The sequence below is a fragment of the Hippocampus guttulatus genome, chromosome 18, assembly GCF_054856545.1.
Source record: "Hippocampus guttulatus isolate MCC_2025c chromosome 18, RoL_Hgut_1.0, whole genome shotgun sequence".
Classification (NCBI taxonomy): Eukaryota; Metazoa; Chordata; class Actinopteri; order Syngnathiformes; family Syngnathidae; genus Hippocampus; species Hippocampus guttulatus.
The window spans coordinates 1900997-1916677 of NC_141278.1; the positions used below are offsets into that span (position 1 = coordinate 1900997).

The following is a 15681-nucleotide window of genomic DNA, read 5'->3' on the forward strand; positions in this document are numbered from 1 at the left end:
AAACGCCTTACTATACTATGTCGTTTTTTTCGGGCGAAAAACGCCTTACTATACTATGTCGTTTTTTCGGGCTAAAAAACGCCTTACTATACTGTTGTTTTTTTCGGGCAAAAAACGCCTTACTCTACTATGTCGTTTTTTCGGGCGAAAAACGCCTTACTATACTATGTCGTTTTTTCGGGCTAAAAAACGCCTTACTCTACTATGTCGTTTTTCGGGCGAAAAACGCCTTACTATACTATGTCGTTTTTTTCGGGCGAAAAACGCCTTACTCTATTATGTCGTTTTTCGGGCGAAAAACGTCTTACTATACTATGTCGTTTTTTTCGGGCGAAAAACGCCTTACTATACTATGTCGTTTTATTCAGGCGAAAAACGCCTTACTATACTATGTCGTTTTTTTCGGGCGAAAAACGCCTTACTATACTATGTCGTTTTTTCAGGCTAAAAAACGCCTTACTATACTATGTCGTTTTTCGGGCGAAAAACGTCTTACTATACTATGTCGTTTTTCGGGCGAAAAACGCCTTACTATACTATGTCGTTTTTTTCGGGCGAAAAACGCCTTACTATACTATGTCGTTTTTTCAGGCTAAAAAACGCCTTACTATACTATGTCGTTTTTCGGGCGAAAAACGCCTTACTATACTATGTCGTTTTATTCAGGCGAAAAACGCCTTACTATACTATGTCGTTTTTTTCGGGCTAAAAACGCCTTACTATATACTATGTCGTTTTATTCAGGTGAAAAACGCCTTACTATACTACGTCGTTTTTTCGGGCTAAAAAAGCCTTACTATACTATGTCGTTTTTTTTCGGGTGAAAAACGTCTTGCTATACTATGTCGTTTTTTTCGGGCGAAAAACGCCTTATTCTACTATGTCGTTTTTTCGGGCGAAAATCGCCTTACTATACTATGTCGTTTTTTCGGGCGAAAAAACGCCTTACTATACTATGTCGTTTTTTTCGGGCAAAAAACGCCTTACTCTACTATGTCGTTTTTTTTGGGCTAAAAAACGCCTTACTCTACTATGTCGTTTTTCGGGCGAAAAACGCCTTACTATACTATGTCGTTTTTTTCGGGCGAAAAACGCCTTACTCTACTATGTCGTTTTTCGGGCGAAAAACGTCTTACTATACTATGTCGTTTTTTCAGGCTGAAAAACGCCTTACTATACTATGTCGTTTTTTCGGGCGAAAAAACGACATAGTAGAGTAAGGCGTTTTTTCGGGCTAAAAACGCCTTACTATACTATGTCGTTTTTTCCGGCGAAAAACGCCTTACTATACTATGTCGTTTTTTTTTCGGGCAAAAAACGCCTTACCATACTGTCGTTTTTTTCGGGCGAAAAACACCTTACTATACTATGTTGTTTTTTTCGGGCTAAAAAACGCCTTACTATACATGGTCGTTTTTCTTCGGCTAAATACGCCTCACTTTACATGGTCAAAGAAGGAATCAATAACTACTACACTCCTAAACAGAGCTCGTGTACGTTATGTTTAATCTTCAAATAACTGATGGCAAATTGGAACTATTTACAAGTTAAACTCGATCTGTACAATGAAATATACATGCAAAAGTACAAAATGAAAACAAGGAGCAAACACTTTGTCAAACAAGTGAAATGTGGACATGTAACAAAAACAAAAACAAAAAAAGCCCTCAACTGAGGTATCCAGTTCAAGTATGCGCACTTTGTCACAAAATAAATACAATGTTACACAGAAGGACTTTCTGAGCTTGATTTTGGCAAGAAATAGATCTATCCACAACTGAGTTGAACAAAACAATTTAGAAAACTGCTCCTCCAATTCCACTTCTCTTTTACATTTGTGTCGAGTTTTTTTTCCTCCCAACGCCGCTTTTTGCCTGGTGTAAACAATCTTTTCACATAGCCAACAGTTTTACACACATCTAACCCTTAGGAACAAACAAAAAGTACGATTAAACGCAAGCAACTTTGGTGTACCAATACTACGCAGGACAGACAGTAACAAAAAAACAAACAACTTTTGATCAAAGCGAATGATGATTGTAGCAGGTGGCACGCAACAACCGGCAGTTCTTGCAGTACCTGGTCCATAACTGCGTTCCACACTCGCTCAAACATATTGACCGATGTCTTCATAAATAGTTGCGCTCAACGTTAAAACTGTAACATTGCACATGAGAAAAAGAACATAAGATGAGTGCATTTACACTTGTGTTTTCCTTAGGCGATGGAGTCAAATACTTTGCTCACAAAAAGTTGGGGATGTCTAGGCGGGATTTCAGGGTGGTCCTCAACTCCGCAATACCATTCAGACATAGTATAGCTTCATTCGGGACTTTCAGTGGAAAACCCAACACCCCAACTTTTCGGAGAGTAAGGTATCGACATGGTAAGGCTTAAACGCAACGTTTATTCCTTTAACAAGGTGGGTTGGGGGCGGGGGGGTGTCCTCACTGGACAGCGTACTCGTATGTCTCCACGGCAACGGTCCTCAAATTGGGAGTCCGTGCCTGTCCTTTTCTAGAAATGTACAAAACTTCCTTGGTGGATGAAGAGCAAACACAAACGCACACGCTGGGGTCACTTTCTATGGAAAAGCTCAACACTGGTCGCGTTTGAACCATTGCTCAGAAAAATAAATTACTAATACAGTACTGTATATAGACTTTGCATTATTCTTTACAATTTACGTTTTTTTTCTTCCTGTTGGGGTCAGTTTCCCTACCAAATGTGAGTGTGAAGCAGCGAGCAGCAGTAGACGAGAGCATGTGTGACCGCCGAAAGGACTTTGGGTCATTCGTGCTTTTTTGGGGGGGTTTTGTTTGTGTGTGTGTGGTTTTTTTTCTTCTTGCAAAGAAGGATGAGCTCAACGTTTCTTTTGGCGCAGCCAACGTTCCCGATGTTTGTTTCAACTCGGGTTGCAAAACTACTGGATTTTTCAAAAGTTGGAAAGTTCCCATGGGAAGTAAGGGGAACGAAACGGTGCTTCGCCAAATCGAAGGTTGCCTTCAATTGATGACTTGTACATACTTGGAACACGTGCTTCTGCATAATTCAGACAACGGGGCGTTCGGAGTTTCGCCACGACAAACTGTCCCATTTAACATCCCATGGGAATTGACCTTTAAGTTTGGGGAAATTTCGCAGCCCTTTGCAACCCCAGTTCAGACCCGCTTCTGCAGGCGACTCTGGATGAAGCCGCGCACTCCTTCGATGGGGCGCGCGTCCGTCTGATGCTTCCTGCGGTCGATGAAGGAAACAAGTCGCGAGGTGTCCAGGCAGCACTCGGCCGCGGCGCGGTCGTCGCTGGCCGCCCGCAGCCACGCCTCTTGCAAGCACAGCCCCGAGGGCGGTCTCCCGGCGGGCTCGCATCTCAGGAGCAGGCGGACAAAGTCGCAGGCCTCCCGGCTAATGCCGCGGAAGTAATCCTTGGGGAAGCTGAAGTCCTGCCGGCAGATGTTGAGGCACGTCTCCTCCGCGCTCTCGTCCAGGAAGGGCGAGGCGCCGCTCAGCATCACATAGGCCACCACGCCCACGCTCCACACGTCCGACGTCAGCGCCACCGGCTCGCCCAGCACCAGCTCCGGGGACGCAAACTCGGGGCTGCCCAGCAGCGGGTGGACGTAGGGGGCGGCGCCCAGCTGCACGGCGTCGCCCAAGTCCGTCAGTTTGACCAGTGGCTGGCCACTGGAACCGTGCACCACCAGCAAGTTCTCGGGCTGAACACACACACAGCGCATTCGGTCAGTATCCTTGACATGCAGCTTGCAGACCAGTGAGAGGTCACCTATGGCTGACGACCGGCACCGACTGCTGTTTCTGCTCACTAGTACGATTTCATGTCACTAGTCAAACACAGTTGCAATGGAAAACATTCTTCTTTGTTTCTTAAAAATCCCGCGAAGGAAAATTAAAATTTTGAGTCCAGTCCAGACACAAATAAAAACACTGAATACATTCGGCAAAACACATTTCCGTTTCATCTTACTTTAACGTCCAGATGAGCTATTCTGCTGTTGTGCAAGTAGTGTAAAGCATCTAAAAGGTCTCGGAGGTAACAGGCCACCTTCTCCTCGGTTAAATTGCCCCAGTTGACGATGTAGTCCAGCAGACGGCCTTGGTCGGCCCTGATTTAAAAACAACAACAACAGAAAAAACATATTAGGTAAAGGGTTCTTGCTGTCATACTAATACATATATGCGTGTGCGTGCGTGTGTGTTTCTGCTTACATCTCTAGGACCAAGACGTAGCTACTGGGGGTTTCATACGTGTCCACCAGGTTGACAATGTTGGGATGTTGGAGCCTGTGGAGCAGGTTGACTTCCTGCGTGACTCGGTCCTGCCTCATCAGCTTCTTGTTCACCTGCTTGACGGCCACAGGCCTCTTCGTGGCCCGGTGGTCATAACGCTTGACTACTGAGAAGCGACCCCTGGTGGGCAACAAAGGAAGTCAGGATCATGTCCATGGGAAGCTGTTTGAGCCTTCATTCAATATGCCTCAGCATTCAACTTAAGGTCCATTTTAGAGTATGCGCTTGGTCCTCACTTGGAGATTTGAGGTTATTTGTGGTGCTAAACTGCTCAAGGTGACATCTGCATGCCACTCATTGACATCTTTGGCCTACTTTGGGCAGACCTGTCATACTATAGTGGGTAAAAAAGGTTCTTTTGGAGTTATTCATTTCACTGGTACGCTCAGTGTTGACAGTAACAACAAAGAGCTAACTGGCCATTGACATAATAAACCCGCAAGCTACTTTATGAGCAGCACAGTAAATTCACGCATCGTGGTTTGGACCGCTTGTACCTAATGAAGTGTCCAGTGCATGTCTGTTCAACTATAACATGTTACCTGCCCAGTTCCACCACCTCGATGTAGTGGGAATCAAAGTTGTCTTTCCAGCTCACTCGCAATCCGTCGGTGGACACGGCTGACAAACACACACACACACGCGCGCGCGCCATTTAAACAGGCGTAGCAAAAGCGGAACGCGCGCGGCCGCGCCGGTGTCTCCGACTCACCCAGCACTCTGAGGCTCGCCGTGGACGTGGCGCTGCCCAGCTCGTTGGCGGCGATGCACGTGTACACGCCGTCATCGTCCGAGGCCACGCCGACGATGCGCAGGGTTGCTTCGCCGGTGTCACTGAGACAAACGCATTCAGGAGACAACGCACTGACGATGGTGTTCGCGGGTGGCTAAAAGCCGGCTCACGTGTGTCGGGGGCCCATCAGCCCCCAAATGATCTCAACGTAGAAAGTTGATTATGTGGCTATTTAATTTGCTACCCTACCTGTAAGCGATGCTGAAGCGGCCGTTGTTGGTGAGGTTGCTCTGGTTGGGGCCCCTCCAGGTGACGGAGGCCCGGGGCCGACCGCACACCTTACACCTGAGAGTGATGCTCTCGCCATTGTCACACGTGACGTCGCTCAGAGGCACCGGAAACTCGGGTGGAACTGCAAGGGCGCGAGCAAAATGATAATTATTATTATTATTATTGTCTTTCAAAAACATTCCGCATGGCTGCCGGCTGCAGTGGGAGACACTTACCATCATAAATGTAGTTTGGATTTAGAAGCTGGAAATGAAAGAGGAGACGATATATGAGAGGATGGAGTGACTCCAGCTTAAGACTTTGGTGAGATGAACTCACCTTTACAGAAACTTTATTGCCATCTCTGGACTTCCGATAGCCATTTTCCAACTTGGTGTCTTTCTTGGCCTCCTTGTCCTTCTTCTCAGATTTCTTTCGGATGCGCAAGGTTGTATGCCAGGAAGAAGATTTCCGACTGCAATAATATTTGGTTTTATTGATTTTTTTTTTAAGTACGTTATCAAATATTTGGGTGCCAAAAGGACAAAACATTTTCATCGGGAGTGTGCTCACTGACAGCTTTCCTTTTCTCAGGACATTCCAACTTACTTAATGGGTCCCTCGGGGCACTCGGGTGTCATGGCTGAGGTGTGACCGAGGACGAATCCGGGGATCCAGCCTTCGGCGGCGGGACCCTGCTCGGTTGCCGCTTGAAACACCAGGAACATGTTCTGCTGGTTGCTGGCCAAAATCTGGACCACCTCACCTTGACGTACGCTGATCTCATCCTCCTTCACCGCAATGTAGTCCTGGGTCACCAACATGGTGGAGACGCTACTGCTGCTGCTGCTTTCACTCTGCGTCACACGGAAGGAGGGGGGGGGGGGGAATAAAAAAACTAAACTGCCATCTCCTAGGATCGACATATTCATTTTGAATGCAGAAAAGTGGATTACTTCATCTCAGGGAAGGCTTTTAAGATCTGTAGTGGTACCTTGACTTATGAGTACACAGTCAAATAGAAAACGAGACCACGAGTAACTTTTTGACTTCAACGTCAACATTTATGTGGCCTTAAAAATATGTAAGCAATATCACGTTATGAATCATATTAAGAAAATTAACTTGTCTCTGTTGTATATACTTCGAGTGACTAGGTGACTCAACTGAGCGACTAGTTTGGTCAAGGTACCACTACATGAACAAGTCGCTTAGTGCATTGTGAAACGGTAGATGGAAAGGTGTGATCATTCGAAGAGTGTACAAGAAGGTTGGAAAAGGGAAGGTTTTCTTTGTTCGGCGGCTCCGGGCAAAGGTCAAAGTCGGGCCGTTAGCTTGGGTAAGAGCATCCGTTCGCAGTCAGCCCACAAACGTCAGAGTTAGTTGCGGGAAAGTGGACCATTTGAGAACCGCACCATGACGACAGCAAGAGAAGGACCCAGGGCGGGTGTTAGTAAAGAAAGCGTGGTTAGGAGGCAGAAATCGAGAAGCGGTCTCAAGTCTTTGGTCCGCCAGAGAAGTTGAGATCTAAGAAAGGCGCTGCTTGATTCTTCAGAGATTATCAAAGCCAGAGGAGATGGTGCTGAAGAGCGGAGATGCGCAGGAGTGGTCAGACTAGTGGTGCCGGCCGCAGCGGCACAGGCGACGGGATACGGCCGGTCTCCCCTCGGCCTCCGTGTTAGTCGGATCAGCGGCGCTCTTTAGCTCTTACCCCGTTACTCTGCGTGGACTGGATGGACTGCTCGCTGGCGGAAGAGCAGGTGCTCATGCGGTCAGCGTCTTTGCTGTGCGTGGAGTGTCTGTGGCTTTGATTTGGGTTCTGGTTAGAATTCTGGCGGACCGGACTCTCAGACGCCTCTCCTGGGAAAGTGAAGGAGCCGGGTCGGCTCGCCGGAGAGCCCGGCATGGAGCTCCAGAAGCCGGACTTCTGGCTGGGGCTGGCCGGCGGCGGCGGAAGGACATCCTTGACGAAGGCCGGAAGGGCCAAAGGGGGCACGGCTCCGGGCCGTGTTTTGGGAGAGGGGATAGAGGGCAACTGCCCGACTGTGGCCCGGACCATAGGAGCCACAATACTGGTAGGGGTCTGTGCTTGGTCCTCTAGGTTCTGGATGGGACGCTTGCCCTGCGGACTGCCCCCTGGGGGGAGCGCGGGGGAAGGAAGAGGACGGGGACCTGGACCTGGATCATAAGTGAGCACAACTAAAACATCAAGCCAACGTTTGACGATACAGACGAGAGTATATGGCTCGCACGTAGAGTCGTACCGGACATCTTGTTGGGACCTTCGGGATCGGCCCCGGGGTGGTGGCGGAGGGGTTGGGGCAGGCGAGAGGGCTGGGGGATCCTGGATGGTCGACGGCAGCCGCCTTGGGATCCCGGAGGGATGGAGACGCTTGCCGCGGAACTTCCCGGTGCGTTTGGCCCACTACTGCTTCCGCCTGGAGAGCCCGCGCTGGACACGCAAGGCCCCGCACTCGCACCAACATGGTTCCTCTGATAGTCGATAGGTGAGGTCAGAGCTACGACGCGGGAGACAAGACGGAACGTGTTCTTTGACTTCTGGAAAACATGCCCCGCCCCCTTCGCATCTTCATTTCAGCTCACTGTTTAAGAAATTGCGTTGGCTCTCCAATATTTGGCCGATCTGAAGAGTCCACACTTCGCGCACTCCCGGGTGAGAGGAGTGCAACATAAACGACTCCACGGTGCCGTTTGCCAAGCGGGAGGTTAACACGAACTTGCAGGGGTCGCCCTCCGCGTTGTCTTCCAGACCCAAACTGTTCGCCTGAAGCAGCAGATACAACAAATCAACGTTTTGGACGACGGAAGGTGCTTCAAAAGCTACAATAAATCCGCAATCCTTTTTTCACCTTGATGCTGTTCTTATACAGGAAGCCGGGTAAGGAGAAGCCTTTTTTCTTGTCCAGCGGCTCGCTGAAGATGAGCAGCTGCTCAAAGAGGAAGACTCTCCTCTCCTTCGCGCGGCCCAGAGCGCTGCTCTCCGCGTCCGTCACCATGAACGTGTCCTGCAGCAGAAGGCGTCCCTGGGCCACCATCTTACCCTGGAGACCACAGCCGGCAGGCCGCGTAAGCCGATGTTTGAAACAAAAGATCCGGCGGGGGTGCTTGCTTTGATTTCTTACTTCGAATCCCTGAAGCCGGCCAACATTCATCATGTCGTTGCACCTTTTCGGTACGATGCACATGACCTCTACTGCTTTCTGTAAGAGTCACAAATGGTGTTGCTGCCGAGGGAAATCATGAGTCTCGTCTGTTTTCTTACCTCCAGATCCAAAGACTCCAGCCCTGCCTTTTTCGAGTGCTTCAAGAAGTCCTACAACAAACACACGATCAACACGCTATTGTGGTCTACAAGTTTGTGTAATATGGCACAGTAAGCCCTCAAAATGCACATTGACACTCTCCTAAAAGTTTCGTAACTGCCTACATCGCAGGTGTCAAAATCAAGGCATGGGGGGGCCACATACGTGTTCTTATGATCCTTGCTAACATCTGTACCGAAAGGTGAAATTCTCATGTGCAGTAGATCAATTGAGATTTTGCCATAATTTTGTTACAATCGCTTGAAACTGCTAATGCATCAATTTGTTGTGAACAACCAAAAATGCGATAAGACAAGTATACATGTTTTTTTTAAATTTTTTTATTTCACTGTCGCTACGGCTCTCTGAGGGAAGACATAACTCCAAAGTGCTCCGCCGTGACAAAGATGACTTTCACACCCCCTGGCCTACATTACTGGTCGAAACTGGATACATATAACCGCAAAGGAGAAAGGAGAAAAGTCTTCTTTTTTTTTTTAATTTTTATAATGATGATTGGAATTTGAAAAAAAAAGAAAGCGCACCCAAACTAGGATTTTGCACACAGCAACCACTCAGAACATCCTCTTTTAAAGCCGGTACATTTGGCTCCTCCCTAACACTCAAAGTTGGTTTCTCTTCCGCATGGGCGCTTGGGACCAAATGCTGTCAAATAGGAAGGGAGGACTACTTCTCCATCGGACAATGTTTGGTGCTATCTTGCGGACTATCTTGGCATTTCAGAGAGCCCACAAAAACAGTGAGGAGCAAGATTTCTAAATGTTTGCATATCTGGCGCCCCCTTGTGTACAACAAGACACCAACCTTGAGCAAGAGCTGGTACTTCATGATCCGCTGGACCGGCTTGATGAGCAAGTCTGTGATCTGCAGTCGGTGGCCAAGCCGCTGTTTCAGGTCCTGCACGACAAGACGGTGAAGCTCCATGAAAAGGAAGCTCGCTGGCACGCGTTTCACTTGCGTTTCTATTTTCCACATTACCTCAAAGTAAGTATCGATGTACTCTGCCACAATGTGCTCGGACTTGGGCTTGTTTTGACAATACACCACATACATGTTTAGTCTCCGCTCCTACACATTAAGAAAAAAAAAATGAAATAGATGATGAGTAAATGAGGGGGTAGAAAAACAAAGAGCAACACACAGGATTGGAACTACCTAGACAACTAACCTGCTTGAGAAAGAGCGGTCCCAGTCTGTCTGGATCGTCCAAACATTTTTCCAATTCACCGAGGAAGAAACTGAAGGAAGGAAGAAAAGAGAAGACAGTTAGCTTTGTCGCAGAAAATCGTGTCAGACATCACTTACTTACTCTTTGTGCCAGTCAAAGATTTGATGGATGTTGCCAAACACAATTTTGTCTTTTCCCTTCATGTCATCCGGGACGCCCTCCTCCTTCATTCTGCTCATGTAACCCTAACAGACAAACACACAATCGCAGCGGCGATAAAACGCACGCGCACACTTGACGACAAATGAGTGACGCTTCATTCACCTCCACCACCTGACTGAGGTCTCTGATATAATCCCTCTCCGTTTCCACCAAATCCATCAGGATGCATCTTCAAAGAAAGAGCAGATTATGAGTCAGGACAGATTTACAAAAAGGTGGCAGGATTTCTAACGGAAGGTGACATACTGCCTCTTCTTGAGAATGCCGGCCCGCCGCTCGTCCATCTCTTCCACGGGGGAGGATGAGGAGAGGAGGGAGTTGTCGGATGGGTTGAAGGAGGGGGAGCTGCTGTCTCCTTGTTCCACCGACAGCGAGCTGGGACGGTCCTCGAGAACCTGCAGCAGCGAGGTGAACGACAATGAACCGAATGTGATTCGGCGCGCAGGCTGCGGTTCAAGATACTGTCATTTCTGCTTTCATTAGCCTTCGTTTGCGGGTCAAAGCGGCCGGTGCACGCTCAAGTTTCCTACCATCTTGCTTTTGACCAGCTCCTCAATGGCGCTCACCAACTCGGCGGCACTGGGCGTCTCTGAGCTGGAGGGGCGGACCGACAGACGAGAGGAGCTCTGCGGGAATACGGATAGAAAATGAGCTCCGCTTCAAAACAAACCTGCTCCTTTAGGGCCCATGTCCACCACAGTCACGCGCGTCGCGCAGCTCACATTAGCGGGGGGGGGGGGGGGGGGGGAATGTCAGCGTCATGACAATCATCCGCGAGTGTTGACGATAGCTGCGCAAACGACGTCTTGGTGAACATAGACCCCCGAAGCCCTTCTTCTAAAGAATGTTTTGATACAACCGGTCAAAGTGGACTCTGATGAAGCAGTAGCGTATAAATGGAATGCAACATTTTAAGCCTGGTGTTGGGAAGCGGATCCATTGACAGTTTTGTTGCAGGGTGATTGGTCTTATTTGTTAGTGATGTGATTTTAAATATATGGTCAAATGATCAAAGTTCTAATCCAGTGAAAACGAAGTTAGGGGTTAAAAACAAAAGTTGAAAAGATGTGCCACTAAATCTTTCGAAAGGTTGAAAGTATAAAAGTGAAAATGCCTAAACAAAGGAAAATACAGGATCATGTGAGGATAAAAAACTCAAAACAATGAGGAGAAAATATGTTCAAATATGCGGTCCTGCTTTTGAGGTGATGTCATCTTTACAATGGGACAAAAGGGAGATGGAGTCCTTTTATGTTGACGTAAAGAGGTTTATATGTATAGAAAAGTATATAAAGGAAAAAAAAAATCAATATGCATATTTCAGGAGAGTCTCACCCTTGCGCTGCTGTGCTTCCCCAATTAGGTTTTCTGGGTGAGCCTGTGTGCTCTTGTGGCCTCGCCAGCGTTTATACAGATGCCAATTATGAGATTAAACGCACAGAGGGTAAAAAGGGAGATGAGGGACGAGCGGGGTGAGGGAGGGTGGTGATGGCAACAAGGGGGAAACCTTTTAACCTCTTCAATACGGCGTTGGGCTCGGCATACATCAGCTATGTTTTGCGCTTCTGCAAAGTCTTTCGAGTTTCTCGGCGCGCAGAAAAAGCTGCGGCATTGTTGCATTTCAACAGGCGGAAGGAGAACTTTGGGGCACTTTGGCACACATACGGCTTCTCGATTCTGTTGCCCTGACTACAACTGTGTGCTCGAGAAACATCAAGTCAAAAAGAAATAGATGCACCGCTGGGAACATTCACTAAGATACTGAGTACTGTTTGGGGGATGGGGGGGGGGGGGATACAAAAAGGACAAAAGTTTCAAGAAGCTCACATCAGAAAAAAAGGGGGACTTCATCCGTGGCGATACATTGTTAGAAAAAGCAAAAGAAAAAGAGCAATTGGAAAAGAGCATTTAGAGGTGAGGAGTGCTGGGGGGGACCGGGGGGGGGGGGGGGAGTGAGGGAAGAAAGCGTGAGGGAGATGAGGCTTTTCAGATGGAGAGGTACGGAAACTGTGACAAAGCAAAGACAGGACATAAATCAAGGTAATGCTACACAGTATGGCAAACAATACAATCAGGAAAAAAAAAAAAGAGAAACACAAATTAGTGTCAGAAGAAAAACTCGCAGCTGCCTCAAACAAATTGTCAGAAAGGAAAGAATAGGATGCGACACAGGAAGATCGACCTCAAACTATCACAACATTTTCAGACTAAAATTAAATTAAAACCTGGACAAATTAAAAATTATGATGAGTAATGACGTGTTCTGTTAGTGTCACCTCCCCTCCTCACTTTTTTTTTTTTATAACCAACTTCGGAGGTAAATTTTTAAATGCGTCAGAAGATGATCATCTAGTTTCTCCTGTCAACGTCCACACAAACTCGGCTCAAAACCTTTTTTTTCACATGCTACCTGCGCATTTTATTTGAGAAAATGTATCACTCAAACATACGATCGATGACTGAACATTAAACAAAAACATCACTTCGAGGTGACTTTTGGGAAAGCTCAAAACATGTTTTGCAAATCTCAGTGTTTGTGTGGCCGCTCATCATTCCTTCCTGTGCATTGGCTTCGTATCGCCTCGTGTTGCGCCCGTGGCGTCACCTTATCGTCCTGTGAGTCCGGCTGGAGCAGGCTATGCTGCTGGATGGCCATTGGTGGAGGCAGTGGCACCGAGTCGGGACACTCCTCGCCTTCCTCCTCGCCGCAGCTCTGCATGCCCGAAGAACTGGATTTGGACAAGGTGCCGCTCGACAGCCCCTCGTTGCGCACCCTCTGCAACGCAGACAAACGGCCTATCGAATCGCATCGTTCTGCAGAGCGGCGGCAGGAGGCGGCGTCTGTCCACCTCCTCCACGCTTTCGTCCTGAGGGGTGGCGGCGCTGTCGTCCGAGTCTTTCTGGGATCCCATCGTCATCTCGCCGCTCTTCCTTACCTCGCGGCTCTTCTTGTGCTTGTGGGCCAGCTTCTTCACGTGACCGTCTACCTTGCCGCTGCTCAGCCGCCGCACGGGGCTGGTGAGCCACTTTCGCAACGTGTTGCCTGCCAGACGCGGCGCAAGTCGCCAATATGTTGAGACAGTCGGACGCCGTTTGTTTTTCGAGGCGGCGTCGTCTCGCCTACCTGGTCGTTTGGGCCCGGGCGAAGCATGGCCATGACCGGGCTGAAGTGTAGCAGACGATCCTGGCAAGATGGAGTCATTGCTGCACACTGACAAGGTGTCTGCAATCACATAACTTCTCGTCAAAAACGATTACCGGTACTCTTGGTGCATCTTATCTAACATGACTTCATCTTATTGAGAGCAATTTCAGCTGCTGCGACGGTCGTTCAACGGAACTCTTTGTTACCTTTGTGGTTGAAGATGCCCTCCATCTCCATGGAGGAGCGCGAGTGCGCGATGCAGAGCGTGGAGCAGGGGACCAAGCCCTCCAGAGCCGGGGAGCGGTCGGTGGTCCTCACCAGGCACCAGTCGGGCTTGTCGTGGCAGCGCTCCAGAACCTCCACCGTCTGCCCGCGGCGCACCGTCAGCTCGTTGCTGTTGCTCGCCATGAAGTCGTGAATCACCACCGTCAGCTCGCAGCCGCCGGAGAGCTGCGGCACGCCGGGAAGGAGGTGAGGAGAAGCCGGGCGGGTCGCGCTTGTAAGCGAGACGGGCGCACCTCACCTTGTCACTGTCCAGCGTGTTCTGGGACGTGCGTGAGGCCAGCGAGATTGTGTCCGGTTGACTGCTGCCTTCACCTTGACTGTCAAGATCTTCCCCATCCCTAAAGCACAACATCGATTCGGTTTCTATCCCGCAGTCGTTACCCTGACAACACGAACAAGAATTGGCTCGGGAACCACGCGTTTACACAAGGATCGTATTCTTATGTCGCCGCACAGATTATTGCATCGTGCGTCGGTCATGACCTCAAAGCTCACGTTGGTGTACCGTCGTCTAAACGTTGCCATTTGGTTACCTTCGGCCTTTGTGGTGTTTGGCAGTGCTCGCTTTGGGAATATGGATGGGTTCCTTGAGCGCACCCCTCAGGTGGATGGTGCGCTCCTGGATCACCTCCCTGATGTGCTTGATCCAGTCCTGCTTGTTCTCAATGTTGGAGGCCTGTTGATGAGCAGGTCAGCCAAAGGTTATGGCCATTTGGAAATCAAGCGCGTCTGAGATTTGCGGTTTCGCTCTGTGTTTCCCACAAGTCTGAATGAAACATTGGCTTCTCTTCGCAGCTGGAGGTTTACATGATGGATGACGGATGCACTCCGGTAGTTACAGGAGTTCTTTTAAATTTCACGCTGAAGAAAGTCAATACAGTAAAGTAACAAGATATGTATATATATATATATACATAAATAAGTACAATGCAAAGTTTGAGACCTTTTGCAGCACATTCACTTCCGGACTACGACGCGGTTCTTCAATTATCGCTTTGAAGTACTTTTCAGTCGGACAATCAGACCCCAAAATTAAGAGTTGCTTTTGCGTTGCGGTTTCAGACTTGGGAGAAGTTGAAGGGCTGTGTTGCGGGGATATTTTGTACTCACCATCGCTCCGTGTTTGGATCCCTGACTTAGCTTTGAATTTGAAATATGAGATAGACAATTTCACTGGTTTGGTTTTACAAGTGGATACATTTTCTTTGATCACATGATAGAATGACATGATTACCGGTCATTAAAATAACAACAAAACAAATAGGGGCACAAGACCAGCAACCCGCCTTGATGGTGTAGCCCAATTAAAACCGTGGCAGACTGTAACGGTGGTGAATATGGAGTTAGTCATGAGAGCTTGTCGCATAGCACGTACAGAGCATTGCATAGCTGTTAGTTGAGCAACTCCATTTGTTATTCAGTGGAAAGTTGACTTTAGCTTCATGCTCTTCCAAACACTGACACAAATCGCAACCTTTTTGCCACTTCGGAAATAAAGGAGGGGGTGGGGGGGATTTGAGAAAATGACACCAAAAGTGGTGGTCCAATCAATAAAAAGTGGAGTTGTTGCTTCGAAACAACGGCATGCAGCCAGCTTGTGGGCGTTGAGAAGTCAAACAAGTGTCAGCGGCGTTGGTGGAAGCATGTCAGCCCACAGAGAGACTTTGGAGACAAACATCCACAGAAAACACAGCCCCGGATAGACAGTCGCGAGCGCTAACAAGGCGCAATCAAAAGCAAAGGATCAACAGAGACGTGCAAAAAACGGAACTGAGGTGGGCATCGTGACGACAGAAAAGTGGCCAGCCACCTTGAAGCCGCCCATGCGATCAAACGCAGACGTCTCGGAGTGACAGCAAGGAGGACAGTAAACAGTCAAGACGCTAGACCAGACCAAGCAGAGTCCGTTTTTTTTTTAAACACGAAGACCGCATAAAAACATCTTCATTGCTATTTGCTGGGTGTCATTCCCAATTATTTCACACAGAGGGTGTTTACATGACATTACTCTATATTTAGTCATTTGTGAATGTTACAAATGTTGATTTTCATTAAATCTGCATCACCCGAATGAACTGTTGGGTCCAGCAGTTTTATCAGAGTTTTTCTTCTTTTTTTTTTAACATCAATTTTTGTCATGTGAAAAATCAATTTTGGGTTGGTTGACATTTTCAATGTATATTATCTTTTTTTTCCCGCTTCTTCC

The 15681-nt window shown here is 48.1% G+C and overlaps 1 protein-coding gene across 3 annotated transcripts in view; it reads right to left on the reverse strand.

Moving 5' to 3' along the window:
- Positions 1–1489: 1489 nt before the first annotated feature.
- The window catches only part of LOC147190510 (triple functional domain protein-like), a 48966-nt gene continuing 34774 nt past the window's right edge, over positions 1490–15681 (reverse strand). For 2 of the 3 annotated variants that reach the window (XM_086136119.1, XM_086136121.1), the window contains 29 exons: positions 14586–14615; positions 14009–14151; positions 13714–13813; positions 13397–13640; positions 13170–13268; positions 12895–13088; positions 12651–12821; positions 10576–10671; positions 10292–10440; positions 10148–10214; positions 9965–10068; positions 9824–9893; positions 9634–9723; positions 9460–9552; positions 8595–8645; positions 8455–8532; positions 8182–8373; positions 7916–8096; positions 7576–7830; positions 7023–7489; positions 5921–6168; positions 5651–5786; positions 5548–5575; positions 5291–5453; positions 5021–5142; positions 4851–4929; positions 4228–4428; positions 3986–4124; positions 1490–3716 (listed from right to left, as the gene is read on the reverse strand). In XM_086136119.1, coding sequence (XP_085992245.1) covers positions 3162–3716; positions 3986–4124; positions 4228–4428; positions 4851–4929; positions 5021–5142; positions 5291–5453; positions 5548–5575; positions 5651–5786; positions 5921–6168; positions 7023–7489; positions 7576–7830; positions 7916–8096; positions 8182–8373; positions 8455–8532; positions 8595–8645; positions 9460–9552; positions 9634–9723; positions 9824–9893; positions 9965–10068; positions 10148–10214; positions 10292–10440; positions 10576–10671; positions 12651–12821; positions 12895–13088; positions 13170–13268; positions 13397–13640; positions 13714–13813; positions 14009–14151; positions 14586–14615 — 4545 coding nt within the window. In that variant the 3' untranslated portion in view covers positions 1490–3161. The remainder of the gene's footprint in view (positions 3717–3985; positions 4125–4227; positions 4429–4850; positions 4930–5020; positions 5143–5290; positions 5454–5547; positions 5576–5650; positions 5787–5920; positions 6169–7022; positions 7490–7575; positions 7831–7915; positions 8097–8181; positions 8374–8454; positions 8533–8594; positions 8646–9459; positions 9553–9633; positions 9724–9823; positions 9894–9964; positions 10069–10147; positions 10215–10291; positions 10441–10575; positions 10672–12650; positions 12822–12894; positions 13089–13169; positions 13269–13396; positions 13641–13713; positions 13814–14008; positions 14152–14585; positions 14616–15681) is intronic. The other variant, XM_086136120.1, reaches the window with a different exon arrangement.